We start from the raw sequence: 21,401 nt of genomic DNA on the forward strand, positions 1-21,401 counted from the left end.
CGCCCCCTAGAGTGCAGACCGGGAGGGAAGGACTGTAGGGAGGAACCATGACCATCAACAAAACTGTGCCCTGGACACTGGAGACGATCTGTTCATGTATGGTTGGGCGCCAAGTAACCTCCTCTACCGCGCCCAAGGGTGCAGACTAGGGAGGGAAGGACTGTAGGGAGGAACCATGACCATCAACAAAACTATACCAAGGTCATTGGAGGAGATCTGTTCATGTAAGGTCAGGCGCCTGTAACCTCCTCTACCGCGCCCAAGGGTGCAGACCGGGGAGGGAAGGACTGTAGGGAGGAACCATGACCATCAACAAAACTGTGCCCTGGACACTGGAGACGATCTGTTCATGTATGGTTGGGCGCCAAGTAACCTCCTCTACCACGCCCAAGGGTGCGACTAGGGAGGCAAGGACTGTAGGGAGGAACCATGACCATCAACAAAACTATACCAAGGTCATTGGAGGAGATCTGTTCATGTAAGGTCAGGCGCCTGTAACCTCCTCTACCTCGCCCAAGGGTGCAGACCGGGGAGGCAAGGACTGTAGGGAGGAACCATGACCATCAACAAAACTGTACCAAGGTCATTGGAGGAGATCTGTTCATGTATGGTCGGGCGCCAAGTAACCTCCTCTACCGCGCCCAAGGGTGCAGACCGGGGAGGGAAGGACTGTAGGGAGGAACCATGACCATCAACAAAACTGTACCAAGGTCATTGGAGGAGATCTGTTCATGTATGGTCGGGCGCCAAGTAACCTCCTCTACCGCGCCCAAGGGTGCAGACCGGGGAGGGAAGGACTGTAGGGAGGAACCATGACCATCAACAAAACTGTACCCAAGACATTGGAGGAGATCTGTTCATGTATGGTCAGTCGCCTAGTAACCTCCTCTACTAGGTCCAAGGGTACAACCTGGGAGGGAAGGACTGTTGGGAGTAACCATGACCAAAGTCTCTGCTCCACCATGACCCATCATCAACAATCTGTACCCAGTACATTGGAGGAGATCTGTTCATGTATGGTCAGGTGCCAAGTAACCTACTTTACCACGCCCAAGGGTGCAGACTGGGGGAGGAAGGACTGTAGGGAGGAATCATGACCATCAACAAAATTGTACCCAGGACATTGGTGGAAATCTGTTCATCTATGGTCGGGCACCAAGTAATCTCTTCTACTAGGTCCGAGGGTGCAGAGTGGGGAGGGAATGACTGAAGGGAGTAACCATGACCAAAAGCCCCCATGCCACCATGACCCCATCATCAACAAAACTATACTCAGGACATTGGAGGAGATCTGTTCATGTAAGGTCGGGGGCCAAGTAACCTACTCTACCGCACCCAAGGGTGCAGACCGGGAGGGAAGGACTGTAGGGAGGAACCATGACCATCAACAAAACTGTAACAAGGTCATTGGAGAAGATCTGTTCATGTATGGTCGGGTGCCAAGTAACCTACTCTACCGCGCCCCCTAGAGTGCAGACCGGGAGGGAAGGACTGTAGGGAGGAACCATGACCATCAACAAAACTGTGCCCTGGACACTGGAGACGATCTGTTCATGTATGGTTGGGCGCCAAGTAACCTCCTCTACCGCGCCCAAGGGTGCAGACTAGGGAGGGAAGGACTGTAGGGAGGAACCATGACCAAAACCACCCTGCTCCACCATGACCATCAACAAAACTGTACCTAGTACATTGGAGGAAATCTGTTCATGTAGGGTCAGTCGCCAAGTAACCTCCTCTACTAGGTCCAAGGGTACAACCGGGGAGGGAAGGACTGTTGGGAGTAACCATGACTAAAGTCTCTGCTCCACCATGACCCATCATCAACAAAACTGTACCCAGTACATTGGAGATCTATTCATGTATGGTCGGGTGCCAAGTAACCTACTCTACCGTGCCCAAGGGTACAGAGAGGGGGAGGAAGGACTGTAGGGAGGAATCATGACCCTCAACAAAATTGTACCCAGGATATTGGAGGAGATCAGTTCATCTATGGTCGGGCACCAAGTAATCTCTTCCACTAGGTCCGATGGTGCAGAGTGGGGAGGGAAGGACTGAAGGGAGTAACCATGACCAAAAGCCCCATGCCACCATGACCCCATCATCAACAAAACTATACTCAGGACATTGGAAGAGATCTGTTCATGTATGGTCGGGCGCCAAGTAACCTACTCTACCGTGCCCAAGGGTGCAGACCGGGAGGGAAGGACTGTAGGGAGGAACCATGACCAAAACTCCCAGCTCCACCGTGACCCAATCATCAATAAAACTGTACCCAAGGTATTGGAGGAGATCTGTTCATGTATGGTTGGGCGCCAAGTAACCTCCTCTACAAGGTCCAAGGGTGCAACCGGGGAGGGAAGGACTGTAGGGAGTAACCATAACCAAAAGCCCCTTCGCCCCACCATGACCCTATCATCAACAAAACTGTACCCAGGACATTGGAGGAGATCTGGAGATCTGTTCATGTATGGATGGGCGCCAAGTAACCTCCTCTATTAGGTCCAAGGGTGCAGACCGGAAATGGAAGGACTGTAGCGTATAACCAAGATCAAACTTGCTATGTTCCCAATCCACCAGAACCTCATGTTCTCCAAAACTGTACCCAGGGCAATGGTGGGGATCTGTACATCTATGGACTGGTGTCATCTAACCTCCTCTACCAAGTCCAAGTGGCATGCTGGGGATGGTAGGGAGTGACCATGACCAGCTCCCTGGTTCTAACTTGCCCCCAATCCCTCAGAGCTGATCATCCTCAGAGCTGATCATCAATAAACTGTACTCAGGTCATTGGAGGAGATCTATGCATCTATGACCCGGCACCAAGTTACCTCCTTTATCACGAGTAGGCTGGGAATGGAAGGCCTATGAATGGAGTAATCATGACCAAACCCTCAGGTTCCATCATCACCAAACTGTACCAAGGGCATTGGAGGAGACCTGTGCATCTGTGACCTCGCGTCAAGTAACCACCTCTACTAGGTCCAAGAGTGTAGACCAGGGATGGAAGGACTGTAGGGAGAAATCATGACCAACCCTTCTCCACCCTTGAAAGTGATCCTTCCTGATGGAGGTCCAACCCCAATCGATCTCAAGAATGTGGTGCACATTCAGGACGGATCACATAAGTAATGAGCGGCCTGTCCCACTCATATTCCTAACCTTAAGCTATCTCTCTCAGGGAGAGTTGTGAGACCCCCGTACATATCACGTGAATGGCTTCTTATGCCGAAATAGGCAAGTTTGGCCAACTTTCTCCTTGTGTGTATGAAGGGAGAGCGGTCTGATGATTGGAGAACGAGGCTAATTGAATCCTTGACGAAGACCTCTCACCACTGCCCATATCTCATCAATAAGCTGATAAGGATCGGAAGAGAGATGGAGGAGACAAGGTTGTCTCATTGGGCGACCGGGGCAGGGGAAACTAGACGAAATACACAATTTTACCATTAGGTGGCACTCCGAGACGGGCAAAGTAGGAATTAGCGGGGGGCGCAGCGGCCTGCAGACTGCCTTATGATAGACGAGCTGTCTGCAGTGAGCTCCCTCTAGTGGTGGCCGCAGGCAACACAATTTTATCAAGTGTCTCTATGTCAGTGCAGGGGGTTTGGAGCTGTGCGTCAGTAAAACCGAGAAGGCATTGGATCTAACAACGGCCTGACGGAGATTCTCATTAAACCTCCCTGATTATTGATTCCGAACAATTTTTGCCCTTGCGAGAAAAAAAAAATAAATCAACCAAATGATCATTCCCTCCCTTCCCCCTGGATTCTAAGGAACGGCCTTCATTCCGCATATTAATGAGCGCGGGTAATGACATCCATAAGTCATGTTCACGGTGCGCCAGATGCCGGCTCCGTATACCGCCATCTCCTGTGACTGTAGGTTTGGCCGCAAACTTAATACCTATTAAACCTAATTAATTTCAGTAATTGGGGTCAGGAAATAACGATCCATAATTCGTACAGCTGTCGCCAAGACAAACTCCACGCGCCATGTTGTCCCAGCGTCTACCTGCATCGCGTGCCGAGAGTCTTCAGAAAAAGTCTTAAAGGGGATGTTTTAAATATTTTTTTAATTGCACCTATTGAGGTTTTGGTGTACGCAGCTCCTATGCGGATCTATGTGTCTCTATGGTTCTGCAGAATATTCTGCGCCGCCCATTGTGTCTGCAGCTCGGCACATTTGGGTGCCGCTTATTCCCAGCCACAGATAACATTCTTGATACCGGTAATTATAAACCTTCCATTGCCCCGTCCGCACTCGGAAGATCACACGTGTGACCACGAAAAATTAAAAAAATATATGTTTTTTTTATGTTAAGTATTTTTTTTTATTAATTTTGGCTTTTTTTTCCCTCCGTTTTAGATTTTGTTTTTACAGTTTTCAGCAGTCTCGTTATCATCAGAGGCAGGATTGCAACGACAGGTAACACTTCTATACACAGATGATCCACCAGTCTAAACAGGAGATATCACAGCTCCCCTCCTCCCCCTCTATTCACAATGACTTTTGCACACGCTTATTAGGTGCCTGTCGATCGCTGCTAATGTGTGTGTGTTATTTCTGGAAATAACAGGAAGTTAGACTCTGAAAAAAAAATCCTAATGGCCAGTGTGAGAATTGCAAGATTTCTCTTTTTTTTTTGTAATATGCAAAAAAAAAAATTCAAAAAAATACTTTTAATGTAATTTTCAGATGACACATTCCCTTTAAGTCAGTGCATGTATAGCTTATATCCAGTACAGAAGGACAGAATAAAACAAAGAAGTCACAAAACCACAAAGAAAATGATACAATAACTCCTACACAGAAAAGGGGAGGGGTCTTGATAACTATGAGGGCAGAGATTGGAGCCTGTATAAAAGCAAAGGTAAGGAATGAAGCGGCCATGTAAGGGTGAATCTGGATAGTGAGGGGACGTCACAGCTCACAGAGATAGGGAGAGAAAGCCCAAAACACAGAACAAGCATTACAGGGAGTGTGTGACAGCTCAGCAGTGAAGATTAGTGTGTGCGCCCTGATCGCGGGTTCACGGACGCAGCCAAGTGGATGACACCAGGATCGAATTATAGCTAATTAATCGAGCTGCGGGCCGATCTCATGTCTGTGATGGAACCATTTGCTCCGTTCCTCGGCAGCGGCTGTATCAGCGAGCGCAGAATCATCATCTGCCATAGTCATCACTTCTCCATACCCCGAGACGTCCCCCCATCCCCCCACATCGTCCCCCCACATCGTCCCCCCACGTCCCCTCCATCTCATCCTGGAGTCACATGGGAAACCAGTGTCACTCACCATCTGCTTGTGGTTTGGGAAGAAGGACTGCTCGATCAGGGGGAACTTCTCCGCGCCCAGTCTCTGGAAGATCTTTATGAGCTGTGAAAACTGGAAAGACAATGACAAGTTATAACATAGGAAGCCGCCAGGATATTACTGCATACACTGCGGACCATAGACATATATAGAAGGTCACCATCAATACCCAGGTTATACCAGCTGTACATATAGAATTATATACAGGAGATACCCAGGTTATACCAGCTGTACATATATAATTATATACAGGAGATGCCCAGGTTATACCGGCTGTACATATATAATTATATACAGGAGATACCCAGGTTATACCAGCTGTACATATATAATTATATACAGGAGATGCCCAGGTTATACCAGCTGTACATATATAATTATATACAGGAGATGCCCAGGTTATACCAGCTGTACATATATAATTATATACAGGAGATGCCCAGGTTATACCAGCTGTACATATATAATTATATACAGGAGATGCCCAGGTTACACCAGCTGTACATATATATTTATATACAGGAGATACCCAGGTTATACCAGCTGTACATATATAATTATATACAGGAGATGCCCAGGTTATACCAGCTGTACATATATATTTATATACAGGAGATACCCAGGTTATACCAGCTGTACATATATAATTATATACAGGAGATGCCCAGGTTACACCAGCTGTACATATATATTTATATACAGGAGATACCCAGGTTATACCAGCTGTACATATATAATTATATACAGGAGATGCCCAGGTTATACCAGCTGTACATATATAATTATATACAGGAGATACCCAGGTTATACCAGCTGTACATATATAATTATATACAGGAGATGCCCAGGTTATACCAGCTGTACATATATAATTATATACAGGAGATGCCCAGGTTATACCAGCTGTACATATATAATTATATACAGGAGATACCCAGGTTATACCAGCTGTACATATATAATTATATACAGGAGATGCCCAGGTTATACCAGCTGTACATATATAATTATATACAGGAGATACCCAGGTTATACCAGCTGTACATATATAATTATATACAGGAGATGTCCAGGTTACACCAGCTGTATATATATAATTATATACAGGAGATGCCCAGGTTATATCAGCTGTACATATATAATTATATACAGGAGGTACCCAGGTTATACCAGCTGTACATATATAACTATATACAGGAGATGCCCAGGTTATACCAGCTGTACATATATAATTATATACAAGAGATGCCCAGGTTATACCGGCTGTACATATATAATTATATACAGGAGATGCCCAGGTTATACCAGCTGTACATATATAACTATATACAGGAGATGCCCAGGTTATACCAGCTGTACATATATAACTATATACAGGAGATGCCCAGGTTATACCAGTTGTACATATATAACTATATACAGGAGATGCCCAGGTTATACCAGCTGTACATATATAATTATATACAAGAGATGCCCAGGTTATACCAGCTGTACATATATAATTATATACAGGAGATGCCCAGGTTATACCAGCTGTACATATATAACTATATACAGGAGATGCCCAGGTTATACCAGCTGTACATATATAATTATATACAAGAGATGCCCAGGTTATACCGGCTGTACATATATAATTATATACAGGAGATGCCCAGGTTATACCGGCAGTACATATATAACTTTATACAGGAGATGCCCAGGTTATACCGGCTGTACATATATAATTATATACAGGAGATGCCCAGGTTATACCGGCTGTACATATATAATTATATACAGGAGATGCCCAGGTTATACCGGCTGTACATATATAATTATATACAGGAGATGCCCTGGTTATACCAGCTGTACATATATAATTATATACAGGAGATGCCCAGGTTATAGCAGCTGTACATATATAATTATATACAGGAGATGCCCATGTTATACCGGCTGTACATATATAATTATATACAGGAGATGCCCAGGTTACACCGGCAGTACATATATAATTATATACAGGAGATACCCAGGTTATACCAGCTGTACATATATAACTATATACAGGAGATACCCAGGTTATACCAGCTGTACATATATAATTATATACAGGAGATGCCCAGGTTATACCGGCTGTACATATATAATTCTATACAGGAGATGCCCAGGTTATACCGGCTGTACATATATAACTATATACAGGAGATGCCCAGGTTATACCAGCTGTACATATATCATTATATACAGGAGATGCCCAGGTTATACCGGCTGTACATATATAATTATATACAGGAGATGCCCAGGTTATACCAGCATGCCCCGTGTTATTAGGAGGCTTTACCCCACAGCCTGTAGATTTGTCTCTCTGCGGGCTTTTCGCACTCTGTCCGTCTCCTCTCTGCACTGACAGCGCTGGGAATCGGCACATGATAGAGCCCAGATCTGCGCCGTATAATCAGCAGATTTCCTCCTCTTTACTGACTGAAGTCCCGGCTGTTTTCTTGCTGATCGTATCTATCAGTTCCAAATGTAGAATATTCGGGGGGATCATAGAGGCGCAATGAGGGGTAAAAAACTACTGAGCTGGGAACCAAAAATCTTCAGACGATTGTTTAAATTTGATGACAAATGTTGTCCCCCCTGATAATTTCGCCGCCCCTCTGGATTTGTACATAACTGTGGACATAAGTCAGATTTCTCATGGGTTTAGTGTAAGGCGTAGGAGTTAAAGGGGAAGTCCATTTACAACCAGTTCGTTATTTCCCTGCACATTGCTGGCAGAGAAATGAGCCAAAGTAGAATCGGTCAGTGAGCTGAAGAGGGATTGTTATTACTTTTTTGTCTTTGTCGGAGCTCCTTTTTCGGGCTACTTTAAAGTTGAGCGTAACCAGCTGAGAAGAGCCTAGAAAAAAAAAATCAGGTTAAACACGACACAAGCCCAAAGCATGATTGATCTCCACCATGCTTAATGGTTGGCGAGATGTTTTTTTCCTGAAATTCTGTGCCCTTTTTACTCCACCATTTATCATTGTGGATGAAGTTCTATTTTAACCTCATCGGTCCAAATGACTTGTTTCCAAAATGTATCAGGCTTGTTTAGATGCTCCTTTGCATACTTCTGATGCTGAATTTTATGGTGAGGACGCAGGAGAGGTTTTCTTCTGATGACAATTCCATAAAGGCCATATTTGTGCAGGTGTCTCTGAACACTGCAACATATGCCACAACTCCAGAGACTGCTAAATGTTTCTGAAGGTCTTTTGTAGTCACGCGGGGGTCCTGGTTTGGGTCTCTTGCAATCCTACAAGTAGCTCTCACTGAACTTTTGCTTGGTCTTCCACACATTATCTTGACCTCCACTGTTCCTGATAACTGATATTTCTTAATTACATTTCAAACTGAGAGAAAGGGCAACTTGGAATCTCTTTGCTCTCTTCATAAAGCCTTCTCCTGCTTTGTGGCCTCCACCATTTTCATTTTCAGAGTGCTCGGCAGCTGCTTAGAAGAACCCAGTAATTTTGGCTAGGGGCGCCCAAACTTTTACATGCCACTGTAACACAATGTGATATTCCCACATGTTGTGCCCACGACAAACCCGAGAGCTCTGCTATGTCTGAATTAAGGGAAGACCGGACCCCCATGTTTTCTGTCAGTCTCATCTTACTAACACAGGGCACAAACCTGGCTCATTATTCTTGGCAAGAAGGCAAAGGAAAAACATGGCTGCCAGCACCAGAGCGAGGCGGGAGCGTGACAGGAGGAAGGAAAACAAGCGCTTGTTATGTCTGCGAAGCTGGATTAGTTCTCTCTTATCAGCATTCAGCATCAGGGATCAGTCCTGAGCCTCCTCGAGATATACATTCTGTACCAGCAGAATAGTGAGTGCAGCTCTGGGGTATAATACAGGATCAGTAATGTATGTACACAGTGACTGCACCAGCAGAATAGTGAGTGCAGCTCTGGGGTATAATACAGGATGTAACTCAGGATCAGTAATGTAATGTATGTACACAGTGACTGCACCAGCAGAATAGTGAGTGCAGCTCTGGAGGATAATACAGGATGTAACTCAGGATCAGTAATGTAATGTATGCACACAGTGACTGCACCAGCAGAATAGTGAGTGCAGCTCTGGGGTATAATACAGGATGTAACTCGGGATCAGTAATGTAATGTATGTACACAGTGACTGCACCAGCAGAATAGTGAGTGCAGCTCTGGGGTATAATATAGGATGTAACCCAGGATCAGTAATGTAATGTATGTACACAGTGACTGCACCAGCAGAATAGTGAGTGCAGCTCTGGAGTATAATACAGGATGTAACTCAGGATCAGTAATGTAATGTATGTACACAGTGACTGCACCAGCAGAATAGTGAGTGCAGCTCTGGGGTATAATACAGGATGTAACTCAGGATTAGTAATGTAATGTGTGTACACAGTGACTGCACCAGCAGAATAGTGAGTGCAGCTCTGGGGTATAATACAGGATGTAACTCAGGATTAGTAATGTAATGTATGTACACAGTGACTGCACCCGCAGAATAGTGAGTGCAGCTCTGGAGTATAATACAGGATGTAACTCAGGATCAGTAATGTAATGTATGTACACAGTGACTGCACCAGCAGAATAGTGAGTGCAGCTCTGGAGTATAATATAGGATGTAACTCAGGATCAGTAATGTAATGTATGTACACAGTGACTGCACCAGCAGAATAGTGAGTGCAGCTCTGGGGTATAATACAGGATGTAACTCAGGATCAGTAATGTATGTACACAGTGACTGCACCAGCAGAATAGTGAGTGCAGCTCTGGAGTATAATACAGGATGTAACTCAGGATTAGTACAGGATCAGTAATGTAATGTATGTACACAGTGACTGCACCAGCAGAATAGTGAGTGCAGCTCTGGAGTATAATACAGGATGTAACTCAGGATTAGTACAGGATCAGTAATGTAATGTATGTACACAGTGACTGCACCAGCAGAATAGTGAGTGCAGCTCTGGGGTACAATACATCAGTAATTCAGTGTACGGTACTGTCCACACTCACCACCCAGGGCTTGCTGCAGAAGTTGTAGATAGAGTAGAGAGAGTTGACGCTGGGGACCCCTCCGTACTGTAACCCCATCACCAGGCTCCGGAAATCCTCTCCTGCCGTCATGCTGTACGCGTGCTGCCGGATCAGCACAAAGTCCGGCTTGAAGGATCTGGAAGGTAATAAGACAATCAGGGCTGAATGTGGACATGGAGGACCCCACAACCTGTATGTGCCACAATGATTCTCTGTAGTGTTCCCCTTCACCACAGAGGGGCGCCGTACATCACACACCTCCTGTATAAACCGCTCCTCTACCTCCTCGGGGTGCTGCCTTGGACATGACCTGAGTTTACTTTGGGTGTTATGACGCCTGGAGCAGAAATGTGCGATTTTCCTAATTTCGGTGAATCTGACCATTGGATCGACATCTGAGGTCACACTGCCGCCAGTCTTCGGGGGGTTACATGAAGCCCTCCATTCTGGGAGCCTCTGCAACAGGTGGAGGATGCGGGCAGGAAGCGCTGCGGAATCTGACATTTCCTGGAGCCGATATAAAGTCAGGTTTTATAGCTCCATAGCCTCCCGACAACCCGTACGAATATACGTCGATCGAGCATATCCCTTATAAACATGTTTTGCAGATTCATTGCCCATTCAGGGTCTTTGGAAAGCTGGATGGGAATTGTACAGAACGACCTTCAAATCCCGAGAGAAAGAAGAAAATCCTGGAGGGAGAAGCCCAAGGCGAGACAATGCCGCAATTTTCTTTTTTAAAACTTTTTTTTTTTTTTTACAATGGTCATGACCTCGGGTCCAAAAGAAGTCCTTCAGAGAGCAGGAGCAAGAAAAACTACAACTCCCAGCATGCCCTACCAAACTGTAGTGCTATGCTGTGTTTATTTTGCGAACCCTCCGCTGACATTTTTCAACCGAAACCTACGGGTTATGTCTGAATAAATTTTCCCCCCGAGTCGCAGGCAGGTGCCTACAGGCCCGAGCGCTGGAGGGGTTCATGTTGTGGGATATACCGTATCTGGCACCTTCAAAGCACCGCTACGCTACAGCATTGGCTTGGACAAGATTTAACAGATTTACTCACTGCACGGTACAATTTAGGCGCTGCATAGCGCGGTAGTACACTTTGGGTACTGTATTTCGGTAGTGGTATCACAAAGGCACGGTATGGCGGTATTATATAGGCAGTTGTAGTGTTATTATGTAGAAACTGTTTGGCAAATACATCTTGGAGGTTGATTGATGGTATGTGGACACTGTTATCAGTATTATTTGGGCACAGTATGGCGGTATTTTATAGCTGCTGCCTGATGGAACGTTATAGTAGTATTATATAGGCAATATATGGTGGCATTGTGTAGATTATATGGCAGTAATTAGGGAGAACACTATGACGGTATGTGGACACTGTGTGGCAGTATTATGTGGGCACAGGTTGGTGGTATTTTATGATTATAAGGACACTGTAAGGTGGTATTATATGAACACTGAATGGCAGTAATTATTGGTATGTATATTATATGGGCCTGTTACGGTGCTATTTTATAGGAATGGCATGTTGGCACTGTATAGCGGTAGTATATAGGCAATGTATGTTGGTTTTATATACGTGGCATTATGTAGACACTACAGTATAAATTACCGGCACAGTATGACCGTATGTGGACGCTGGGGCAGAAGTGGGCATAGAATAGTGGTATTATATGAGAACTGCCTGATGGTATTATAAGTACACTGTTTGGCACAGTATGACGGGCTCTGTATTATATGGGCGCAGTATTGTGGTACCCTATGGGAAATGTATGGTGGGACGTGATTATTCATCTGTGGCCGCCTACTAGGACACTTGTGTTTAGATTTTTATTACTGTCCTTATTATTGTAATATTAGTAGCGCCATCTCTCCGAGTGTGATCGTACTTACCACAGAGTTATGGTGACCGATTATCTGGGTTCTTTCTGGCAATGTGAAGTGGACGCTCTATGGTGGTATTATTTTGATACTATTTGGCAGTCTTATGTGGACGCTATATGGTGGTATTCCTTAGGTTCTATCTGAGAGTGTCATGCCTCCCTTTATAGCGGTAGTATTTTGGTACTGTTTGGCAGTCTTATGTGGAAACTATATGGAGGTATTATTTATTTCTTGTCTGTCAGTGTTATGTGGACACTATATGGTGGTATTATTTGTTTCTTGTCAGTGTTATGTGGACACTATATGGTGGTATTACTTAGGTTCTATCTGAGACTGTTATGCGCCCCTTTATAGCGGTTATATTTTGGTACTGTTTGGCAGTCTTATGTGGAAACTATATGGAGGTATTATTTATTTCTTGTCTGTCAGTGTTATGTGGACACTATATGGTGGTATTATTTGTTTCTTGTCAGTGTTATGTGGACACTATATGGTGGTATTACTTAGGTTCCATCTGAGACTGTTATGCGTCCCTTTATAGCGGTTATATTTTGGTACTGTTTGGCAGTCTTATGTGGACACTATATGGTGGTACTATTTGTGATCTGTATAGCAGTATTATTGGGACTCTTTATGGTAGCATCATGCATCACATAATGTACTGTATATAGCGGTAGTATTTTGGTACTGTTTGGCAGTCTTATGTGGACACTATATGGAGGTATTATTTATTTCTTGTCTGTCAGTGTTATGTGGACACTATATGGTGGTATTACTTAGGTTCTATCTGAGACTGTTATGCATCCCTTTATAGCGGTTTTATTTTGGTACTGTTTGGCAGTCTTATGTGGACACTATATGGTGGTACTATTTGTGATCTGTATAGCAGTATTATTGGGACTCTTTATGGTAGCATCATGCATCACATAATGTACTGTATATAGCGGTAGTATTTTGGTACTGTTTGGCAGTCTTATGTGGAAACTATATGGAGGTATTATTTATTTCTTGTCTGTCAGTGTTATGTGGACACTATATGGTGGTATTACTTAGGTTCTATCTGAGACTGTTATGCATCCCTTTATAGCGGTTTTATTTTGGTACTGTTTGGCAGTCTTATGTGGACACTATATGGTGGTATTATTTGTGATCTGTATAGCAGTATTATTGGGACTCTTTATGGTAGCATCATGCATCACATAATGTATTGTATATAACGGGGGTATTTTTTCTGCACTGTATGGTCAGGAGGGTGAGGAACATTACATCATGTCTGTCACGATAATGTAAAAATGCCATATTGTGAGCTTAGTTTCAGTAGGACATGACACAGACACACACGCTGCAGTTTCGACCCCCCTTTCTTCCCCTCTGCATTCTCTCATACAACAAACAAAGCCATATGGCAGACACTGTGCAACTTGATACCAATGTGTGAGCAGTGTATGGGTTTTAAACTACAGACGACCAATCCTGTAAAGCCACTCGTTCCCCTTCCCCTTACCAACCCTAGGAATGCCTTTGTCTGGGGACTCAAAAACGTAAATTCTGAGAAAAGAGGAGTGCATGTCATTACTCAGCCCACTCAGTGATGTCATGACAAGAGGGCATATCTTACGCCTGCTGAGTTGTGAGTTAGTCTTGGCCCAGGAAGCGAGCTGTTCTAATGCACCTGGATGCATCTCCTGAGCACACGGCCGCCATGATAATTATGAAATGATCTGAATGACCTGTAAGTGTTCTCTTTTCAATGTTAATCCTATTTTATTTGTAATCTGTAATGTACACATGATTTTGTCTTCTTTATAATATCTTTTATACTTTGTAAACACTGCCCACCTTTTTATGGAGTAAAATATATAATTTACTAGCTTGTCTCTCTGCTCTATAAACGAACTGTGCATCCTCTGAAGTGAATTACGCTACTGATCTGGGTTGGCTCTGAACCCATTAACCCTTGTGGAATCAGAGCTGGTGGCAGCTTACTTCCTGCCTGAGTGGGAGTAGTTATATCGCCCTCGCTGCAGCGTGACCAATAGCCAGTACATAGCAGGCAGTCTTTCTGGCGAACAATTACCCTAGGTGCAGTACCTAATTTGACCTGAGTGTAAAGGGGGCGCCAGAGAGCTGCAAGTTCCAAACCGCAACTGGGAAGTGGGATATAGATAAATCCCCTTCAGAAGGAACCAGGGGCAATCAAACCACCCCGGTTCGTGACAAATTGGTGTGAGTAGTGGGGACGATATAGGAATCCTTCCCAGGATCCCTGACATATTGTGCGGATCCATGACATATTGTTGGCAGCACGGTGTGACCCGTGACAATGTCAGACCTGGGGCCAGCACTGCACGGCAGACGTTTTTGGGACGACTCTCCTATGACGCCGTACACTACTGACGAGTAGCTGCAGAACTTTAGCGAGAACGTTTAGTAATTGTCGATGTGACGGATCTTGGGTGAGACATTCACCGCTGATCCGTCACTGCTGGTTCTGTCACGCCGACATCATCAATCTGTGGGACATTCGGTGGCATCTGGGCCGTCAGCTGCACTAACTCACCGCTGTCATACTGTAATTATACCGTAATCACCACATTCTGAGGGCTGTCACCGAGGAGGAGGAAACAGGCCTGGCACTCAGGGAAAGTGGCAGATTCAGCTCTATTATATCGGCACTATTAGGCTGTGTGCACACGTTCTGGATTTTTCGCATTTTTATACAGGCACTGTTATACGGGCACTGTTATACAGGCACTATTATGCGGGCACTGTTATGCAGGCACTGTTATACGGGCACTGTTATACGGGCACTATTATGCGGGCACTGTTATGCGGGCACTGTTATACGGGCACTGTTATACAGGCACTATTATACGGGCACTGTTATGCGGGCACTGTTATACGGGCACTGTTATACGGGCACTGTTATACAGGCACTATTATGCGGGCACTGTTATACGGGCACTGTTATACGGGCACTGTTATGCGGGCACTATTATGCGGGCACTGTTATACGGGCACTGTTATACGGGCACTATTATACGGGCACTGTTATACGGGCACTGTTATACGGGCACTATTATGCGGGCACTGTTATGCGGGCACTGTTATACGGGCACTGTTATACGGGCACTGTTATACGAGCACTGTTATACGAGCACTGTTATACGGGCACTGTTATACGAGCACTGTTATACGGGCACTGTTATACGAGCACTGTTATACGAGCACTGTTATACGGGCACTGTTATACGAGCACTGTTATACGAGCACTGTTATACGGGCACTGTTATACGAGCACTGTTATACGAGCACTGTTATACGGGCACTGTTATACGGGCACTGTTATACGAGCACTGTTATACGGGCACTGTTATACGAGCACTGTTATACGGGCACTGTTATACGAGCACTGTTATACGAGCACTGTTATACGGGCACTGTTATACGAGCACTGTTATACGGGCACTGTTATACGAGCACTGTTATACGAGCACTGTTATACGGGCACTGTTATACGAGCACTGTTATACAGGCACTGTTATACGAGCACTGTTATACGGGCACTGTTATACGGGCACTGTTATACGAGCACTGTTATACGGGCACTGTTATACGAGCACTGTTATACGAGCACTGTTATACGGGCACTGTTATACGAGCACTGTTATACGAGCACTGTTATACGGGCACTGTTATACGAGCACTGTTATACGAGCACTGTTATACGGGCACTGTTATACGGGCACTGTTATACGGGCACTGTTATACGGGCACTGTTATACGGGCACTGTTATACGGGCACTGTTATACGGGCACTGTTATACGGGCACTGTTATACGAGCACTGTTATACGGGCACTGTTATACGGGCACTGTTATACGAGCACTGTTATACAGGCACTGTTATACGAGCACTGTTATACGGGCACTGTTATACGAGCACTGTTATACGAGCACTGTTATACGAGCACTGTTATACGAGCACTGTTATACGAGCACTGTTATAGGAGCACTGTTATACGGGCACTGTTATACGAGCACTGTTATACGGGCACTGTTATACGAGCACTGTTATACGGGCACTGTTATACAGGCACTGTTATACGAGCACTGTTATACGAGCACTGTTATAGGAGCACTGTTATACGGGCACTGTTATACGAGCACTGTTATACGGGCACTGTTATACGAGCACTGTTATACGAGCACTGTTATACGGGCACTGTTATACGGGCACTGTTATACGGGCACTGTTATACGGGCACTGTTATACGGGCACTGTTATGCGGGCACTGTTATGCGGGCACTGTTATGCGGGCACTGTTATACGGGCACTGTTATACGGGCACTGTTATACGAGCACTGTTATACGAGCACTGTTATACGAGCACTGTTATACGGGCACTGTTATACGAGCACTGTTATACGGGCACTGTTATACGGGCACTGTTATACGGGCACTGTTATACGAGCACTGTTATACGAGCACTGTTATACGAGCACTGTTATACGGGCACTGTTATACGAGCACTGTTATACGGGCACTGTTATACGAGCACTGTTATACGGGCACTGTTATACGTGCACTGTTATACGGGCACTATTATACGGGCACTGTTATACGAGCACTGTTATACGAGCACTGTTATACGAGCACTGTTATACGAGCACTGTTATACGAGCACTGTTATAGGAGCACTGTTATACGGGCACTGTTATACGAGCACTGTTATACGGGCACTGTTATACGAGCACTGTTATACGGGCACTGTTATACAGGCACTGTTATACGAGCACTGTTATACGAGCACTGTTATAGGAGCACTGTTATACGGGCACTGTTATACGAGCACTGTTATACGGGCACTGTTATACGAGCACTGTTATACGAGCACTGTTATACGGGCACTGTTATACGGGCACTGTTATACGGGCACTGTTATACGGGCACTGTTATGCGGGCACTGTTATGCGGGCACTGTTATGCGGGCACTGTTATACGGGCACTGTTATACGGGCACTGTTATACGAGCACTGTTATACGAGCACTGTTATACGAGCACTGTTATACGGGCACTGTTATACGAGCACTGTTATACGGGCACTGTTATACGGGCACTGTTATACGGGCACTGTTATACGAGCACTGTTATACGAGCACTGTTATACGAGCACTGTTATACGGGCACTGTTATACGAGCACTGTTATACGGGCACTGTTATACGAGCACTGTTATACGGGCACTGTTATACGTGCACTGTTATACGGGCACTGTTATACGGGCACTATTATGCGGGCACTGTTATACGAGCACTGTTATACGGGCACTGTTATACGGGCACTGTTATACGAGCACTGTTATACGAGCACTATTATGCGGGCACTGTTATACAGGCTCTGTTATACGGGCACTGTTATACGGGCACTGTTATACAGGCTCTGTTATACGGGCACTGTTATACGGGCACTGTTATACAGGCACTATTATGCGGGCACTGTTATACGGGCACTGTTATACAGGCTCTGTTATACGGGCACTGTTATACAGGCTCTGTTATACGGGCACTGTTATACGGGCACTGTTATACAGGCTCTGTTATACGGGCACTGTTATACGGGCACTGTTATACAGGCACTATTATGCGGGCACTGTTATACGGGCACTGTTATACAGGCTCTGTTATACGGGCACTGTTATACGAGCACTGTTATACGGGCACTGTTATACGGGCACTGTTATACAGGCTCTGTTATACGGGCACTGTTATACGGGCACTATTATGCGGGCACTGTTATACGAGCACTGTTATACGAGCACTGTTATACGGGCACTGTTATACGGGCACTGTTATACGGGCACTGTTATACGAGCACTGTTATACGAGCACTGTTATACGAGCTCTGTTATACGAGCACTGTTATACGAGCACTGTTATACGGGCACTGTTATACGGGCACTGTTATACAGGCACTGTTATACGGGCACTGTTATACGGGCACTGTTATACAGGCTCTGTTATACGGGCACTGTTATACGAGCACTGTTATACGGGCACTGTTATACGGGCACTGTTATACAGGCACTGTTATACGAGCACTGTTATACGAGCACTGTTATACGAGCACTGTTATACGAGCACTGTTATACGGGCACTGTTATACGGGCACTGTTATACGGGCACTGTTATAGAGGCACTGTTATACGGGCACTGTTATACAGGCACTGTTATACGAGCACTGTTATACGGGCACTGTTATACGAGCACTGTTATACGAGCACTGTTATACGGGCACTGTTATACGGGCACTGTTATACAGGCACTGTTATACGGGCACTGTTATACAGGCACTATTATGCGGGCACTGTTATACGGGCACTGTTATACGGGCACTGTTATACGGGCACTATTATGCGGGCACTGTTATGCGGGCACTGTTATACGGGCACTGTTATACGAGCACTGTTATACGGGCACTGTTATACGGGCACTGTTATACGGGCACTGTTATACGAGCACTGTTATACGGGCACTGTTATACGGGCACTGTTATACAGGCACTATTATGCGGGCACTGTTATACGGGCACTATTATGCGGGCACTGTTATACGGGCACTGTTATACAGGCACTATTATGCGGGCACTGTTATACGGGCACTATTATGCGGGCACTATTATGCGGGCACTGTTATACAGGCTCTGTTATACGGGCACTGTTATACGGGCACTGTTATACGGGCACTGTTATACGGGCACTATTATGCGGGCACTGTTATGCGGGCACTGTTATACGGGCACTGTTATACGAGCACTGTTATACGGGCACTGTTATACGGGCACTGTTATACGGGCACTGTTATACGAGCACTGTTATACGGGCACTGTTATACGGGCACTGTTATACAGGCACTATTATGCGGGCACTGTTATACGGGCACTATTATGCGGGCACTGTTATACGGGCACTGTTATACAGGCACTATTATGCGGGCACTGTTATACGGGCACTATTATGCGGGCACTATTATGCGGGCACTGTTATACAGGCTCTGTTATACGGGCACTGTTATACGGGCACTGTTATACGGGCACTGTTATACGGGCACTATTATGCGGGCACTGTTATGCGGGCACTGTTATACGGGCACTGTTATACGAGCACTGTTATACGGGCACTGTTATACGGGCACTGTTATACGGGCACTGTTATACGAGCACTGTTATACGGGCACTGTTATACGGGCACTGTTATACAGGCACTATTATGCGGGCACTGTTATACGGGCACTATTATGCGGGCACTGTTATACGGGCACTGTTATACAGGCACTATTATGCGGGCACTGTTATACGGGCACTATTATACGGGCACTGTTATACGGGCACTGTTATACGAGCACTGTTATACGAGCACTGTTATACGAGCACTGTTATACGGGCACTGTTATACGAGCACTGTTATACGGGCACTGTTATACGGGCACTGTTATACGAGCACTGTTATACGAGCACTGTTATACGGGCACTGTTATACGGGCACTGTTATACGGGCACTGTTATACGGGCACTGTTATACGAGCACTGTTATACGAGCACTGTTATACGAGCACTGTTATACGGGCACTGTTATACGAGCACTGTTATACGGGCACTGTTATACGGGCACTGTTATACGTGCACTGTTATACGGGCACTATTATGCGGGCACTGTTATACGAGCACTGTTATACGGGCACTGTTATACGGGCACTGTTATACGAGCACTGTTATACGAGCACTATTATGCGGGCACTGTTATACAGGCTCTGTTATACGGGCACTGTTATACGGGCACTGTTATACGAGCACTGTTATACGAGCACTGTTATACGGGCACTGTTATACAGGCTCTGTTATACGGGCACTGTTATACGGGCACTGTTATACGAGCACTGTTATACGAGCACTGTTATACAGGCACTATTATGCGGGCACTGTTATACGGGCACTGTTATACAGGCTCTGTTATACGGGCACTGTTATACAGGCTCTGTTATACGGGCACTGTTATACGGGCACTGTTATACAGGCACTATTATGCGGGCACTGTTATACAGGCTCTGTTATACGGGCACTGTTATACGGGCACTGTTATACAGGCACTATTATGCGGGCACTGTTATACGGGCACTGTTATACAGGCTCTGTTATACGGGCACTGTTATACGAGCACTGTTATACGGGCACTGTTATACGGGCACTGTTATACAGGCTCTGTTATACGGGCACTGTTATACGGGCACTATTATGCGGGCACTGTTATACGAGCACTGTTATACGAGCACTGTTATACGGGCACTGTTATACGGGCACTGTTATACGGGCACTGTTATACGAGCACTGTTATACGAGCACTATTATGCGGGCACTGTTATACAGGCTCTGTTATACGGGCACTGTTATACGGGCACTGTTATACAGGCTCTGTTAGACGGGCACTGTTATACGAGCACTGTTATACGGGCACTGTTATACGGGCACTGTTATACAGGCACTGTTATACGAGCACTGTTATACGAGCACTGTTATACGAGCACTGTTATACGAGCACTGTTATACGGGCACTGTTATACGAGCACTGTTATACGGGCACTGTTATACGGGCACTGTTATACAGGCACTGTTATACGGGCACTGTTATACGGGCACTGTTATACGAGCACTGTTATACGAGCACTGTTATACGGGCACTGTTATACGGGCACTGTTATACGGGCACTGTTATACAGGCACTGTTATACGGGCACTGTTATACGAGCACTGTTATACGGGCACTGTTATACGGGCACTGTTATACAGGCACTGTTATACGAGCACTGTTATACGAGCACTGTTATACGAGCACTGTTATACGAGCACTGTTATACGGGCACTGTTATACGGGCACTGTTATACGGGCACTGTTATACGGGCACTGTTATACGGGCACTGTTATACAGGCACTGTTATACGAGCACTGTTATACGGGCACTGTTATACGAGCACTGTTATACGAGCACTGTTATACGGGCACTGTTATACGGGCACTGTTATACGGGCACTGTTATACGAGCACTGTTATACAGGCACTGTTATACGGGCACTGT

The 21,401-nt window shown here is 45.5% G+C and overlaps 1 protein-coding gene across 1 annotated transcript in view; it reads right to left on the reverse strand.

Annotated features, from left to right (window-relative positions):
* Positions 1-21,401, reverse strand: part of SYN3 (synapsin III) — a 222,306-nt gene that overhangs the window by 106,533 nt on the left and 94,372 nt on the right. Inside the window, exons 5-6 of the mRNA XM_069763145.1 lie at positions 10,357-10,513; positions 5,296-5,385 (exon numbers count right to left, since the gene is read on the reverse strand). Of these exons, the coding sequence (XP_069619246.1) occupies positions 5,296-5,385; positions 10,357-10,513 (247 nt within the window). The remainder of the gene's footprint in view (positions 1-5,295; positions 5,386-10,356; positions 10,514-21,401) is intronic.

The sequence above is a fragment of the Ranitomeya imitator genome, chromosome 4, assembly GCF_032444005.1.
Source record: "Ranitomeya imitator isolate aRanImi1 chromosome 4, aRanImi1.pri, whole genome shotgun sequence".
NCBI classification, from domain to species: domain Eukaryota; kingdom Metazoa; phylum Chordata; class Amphibia; order Anura; family Dendrobatidae; genus Ranitomeya; species Ranitomeya imitator.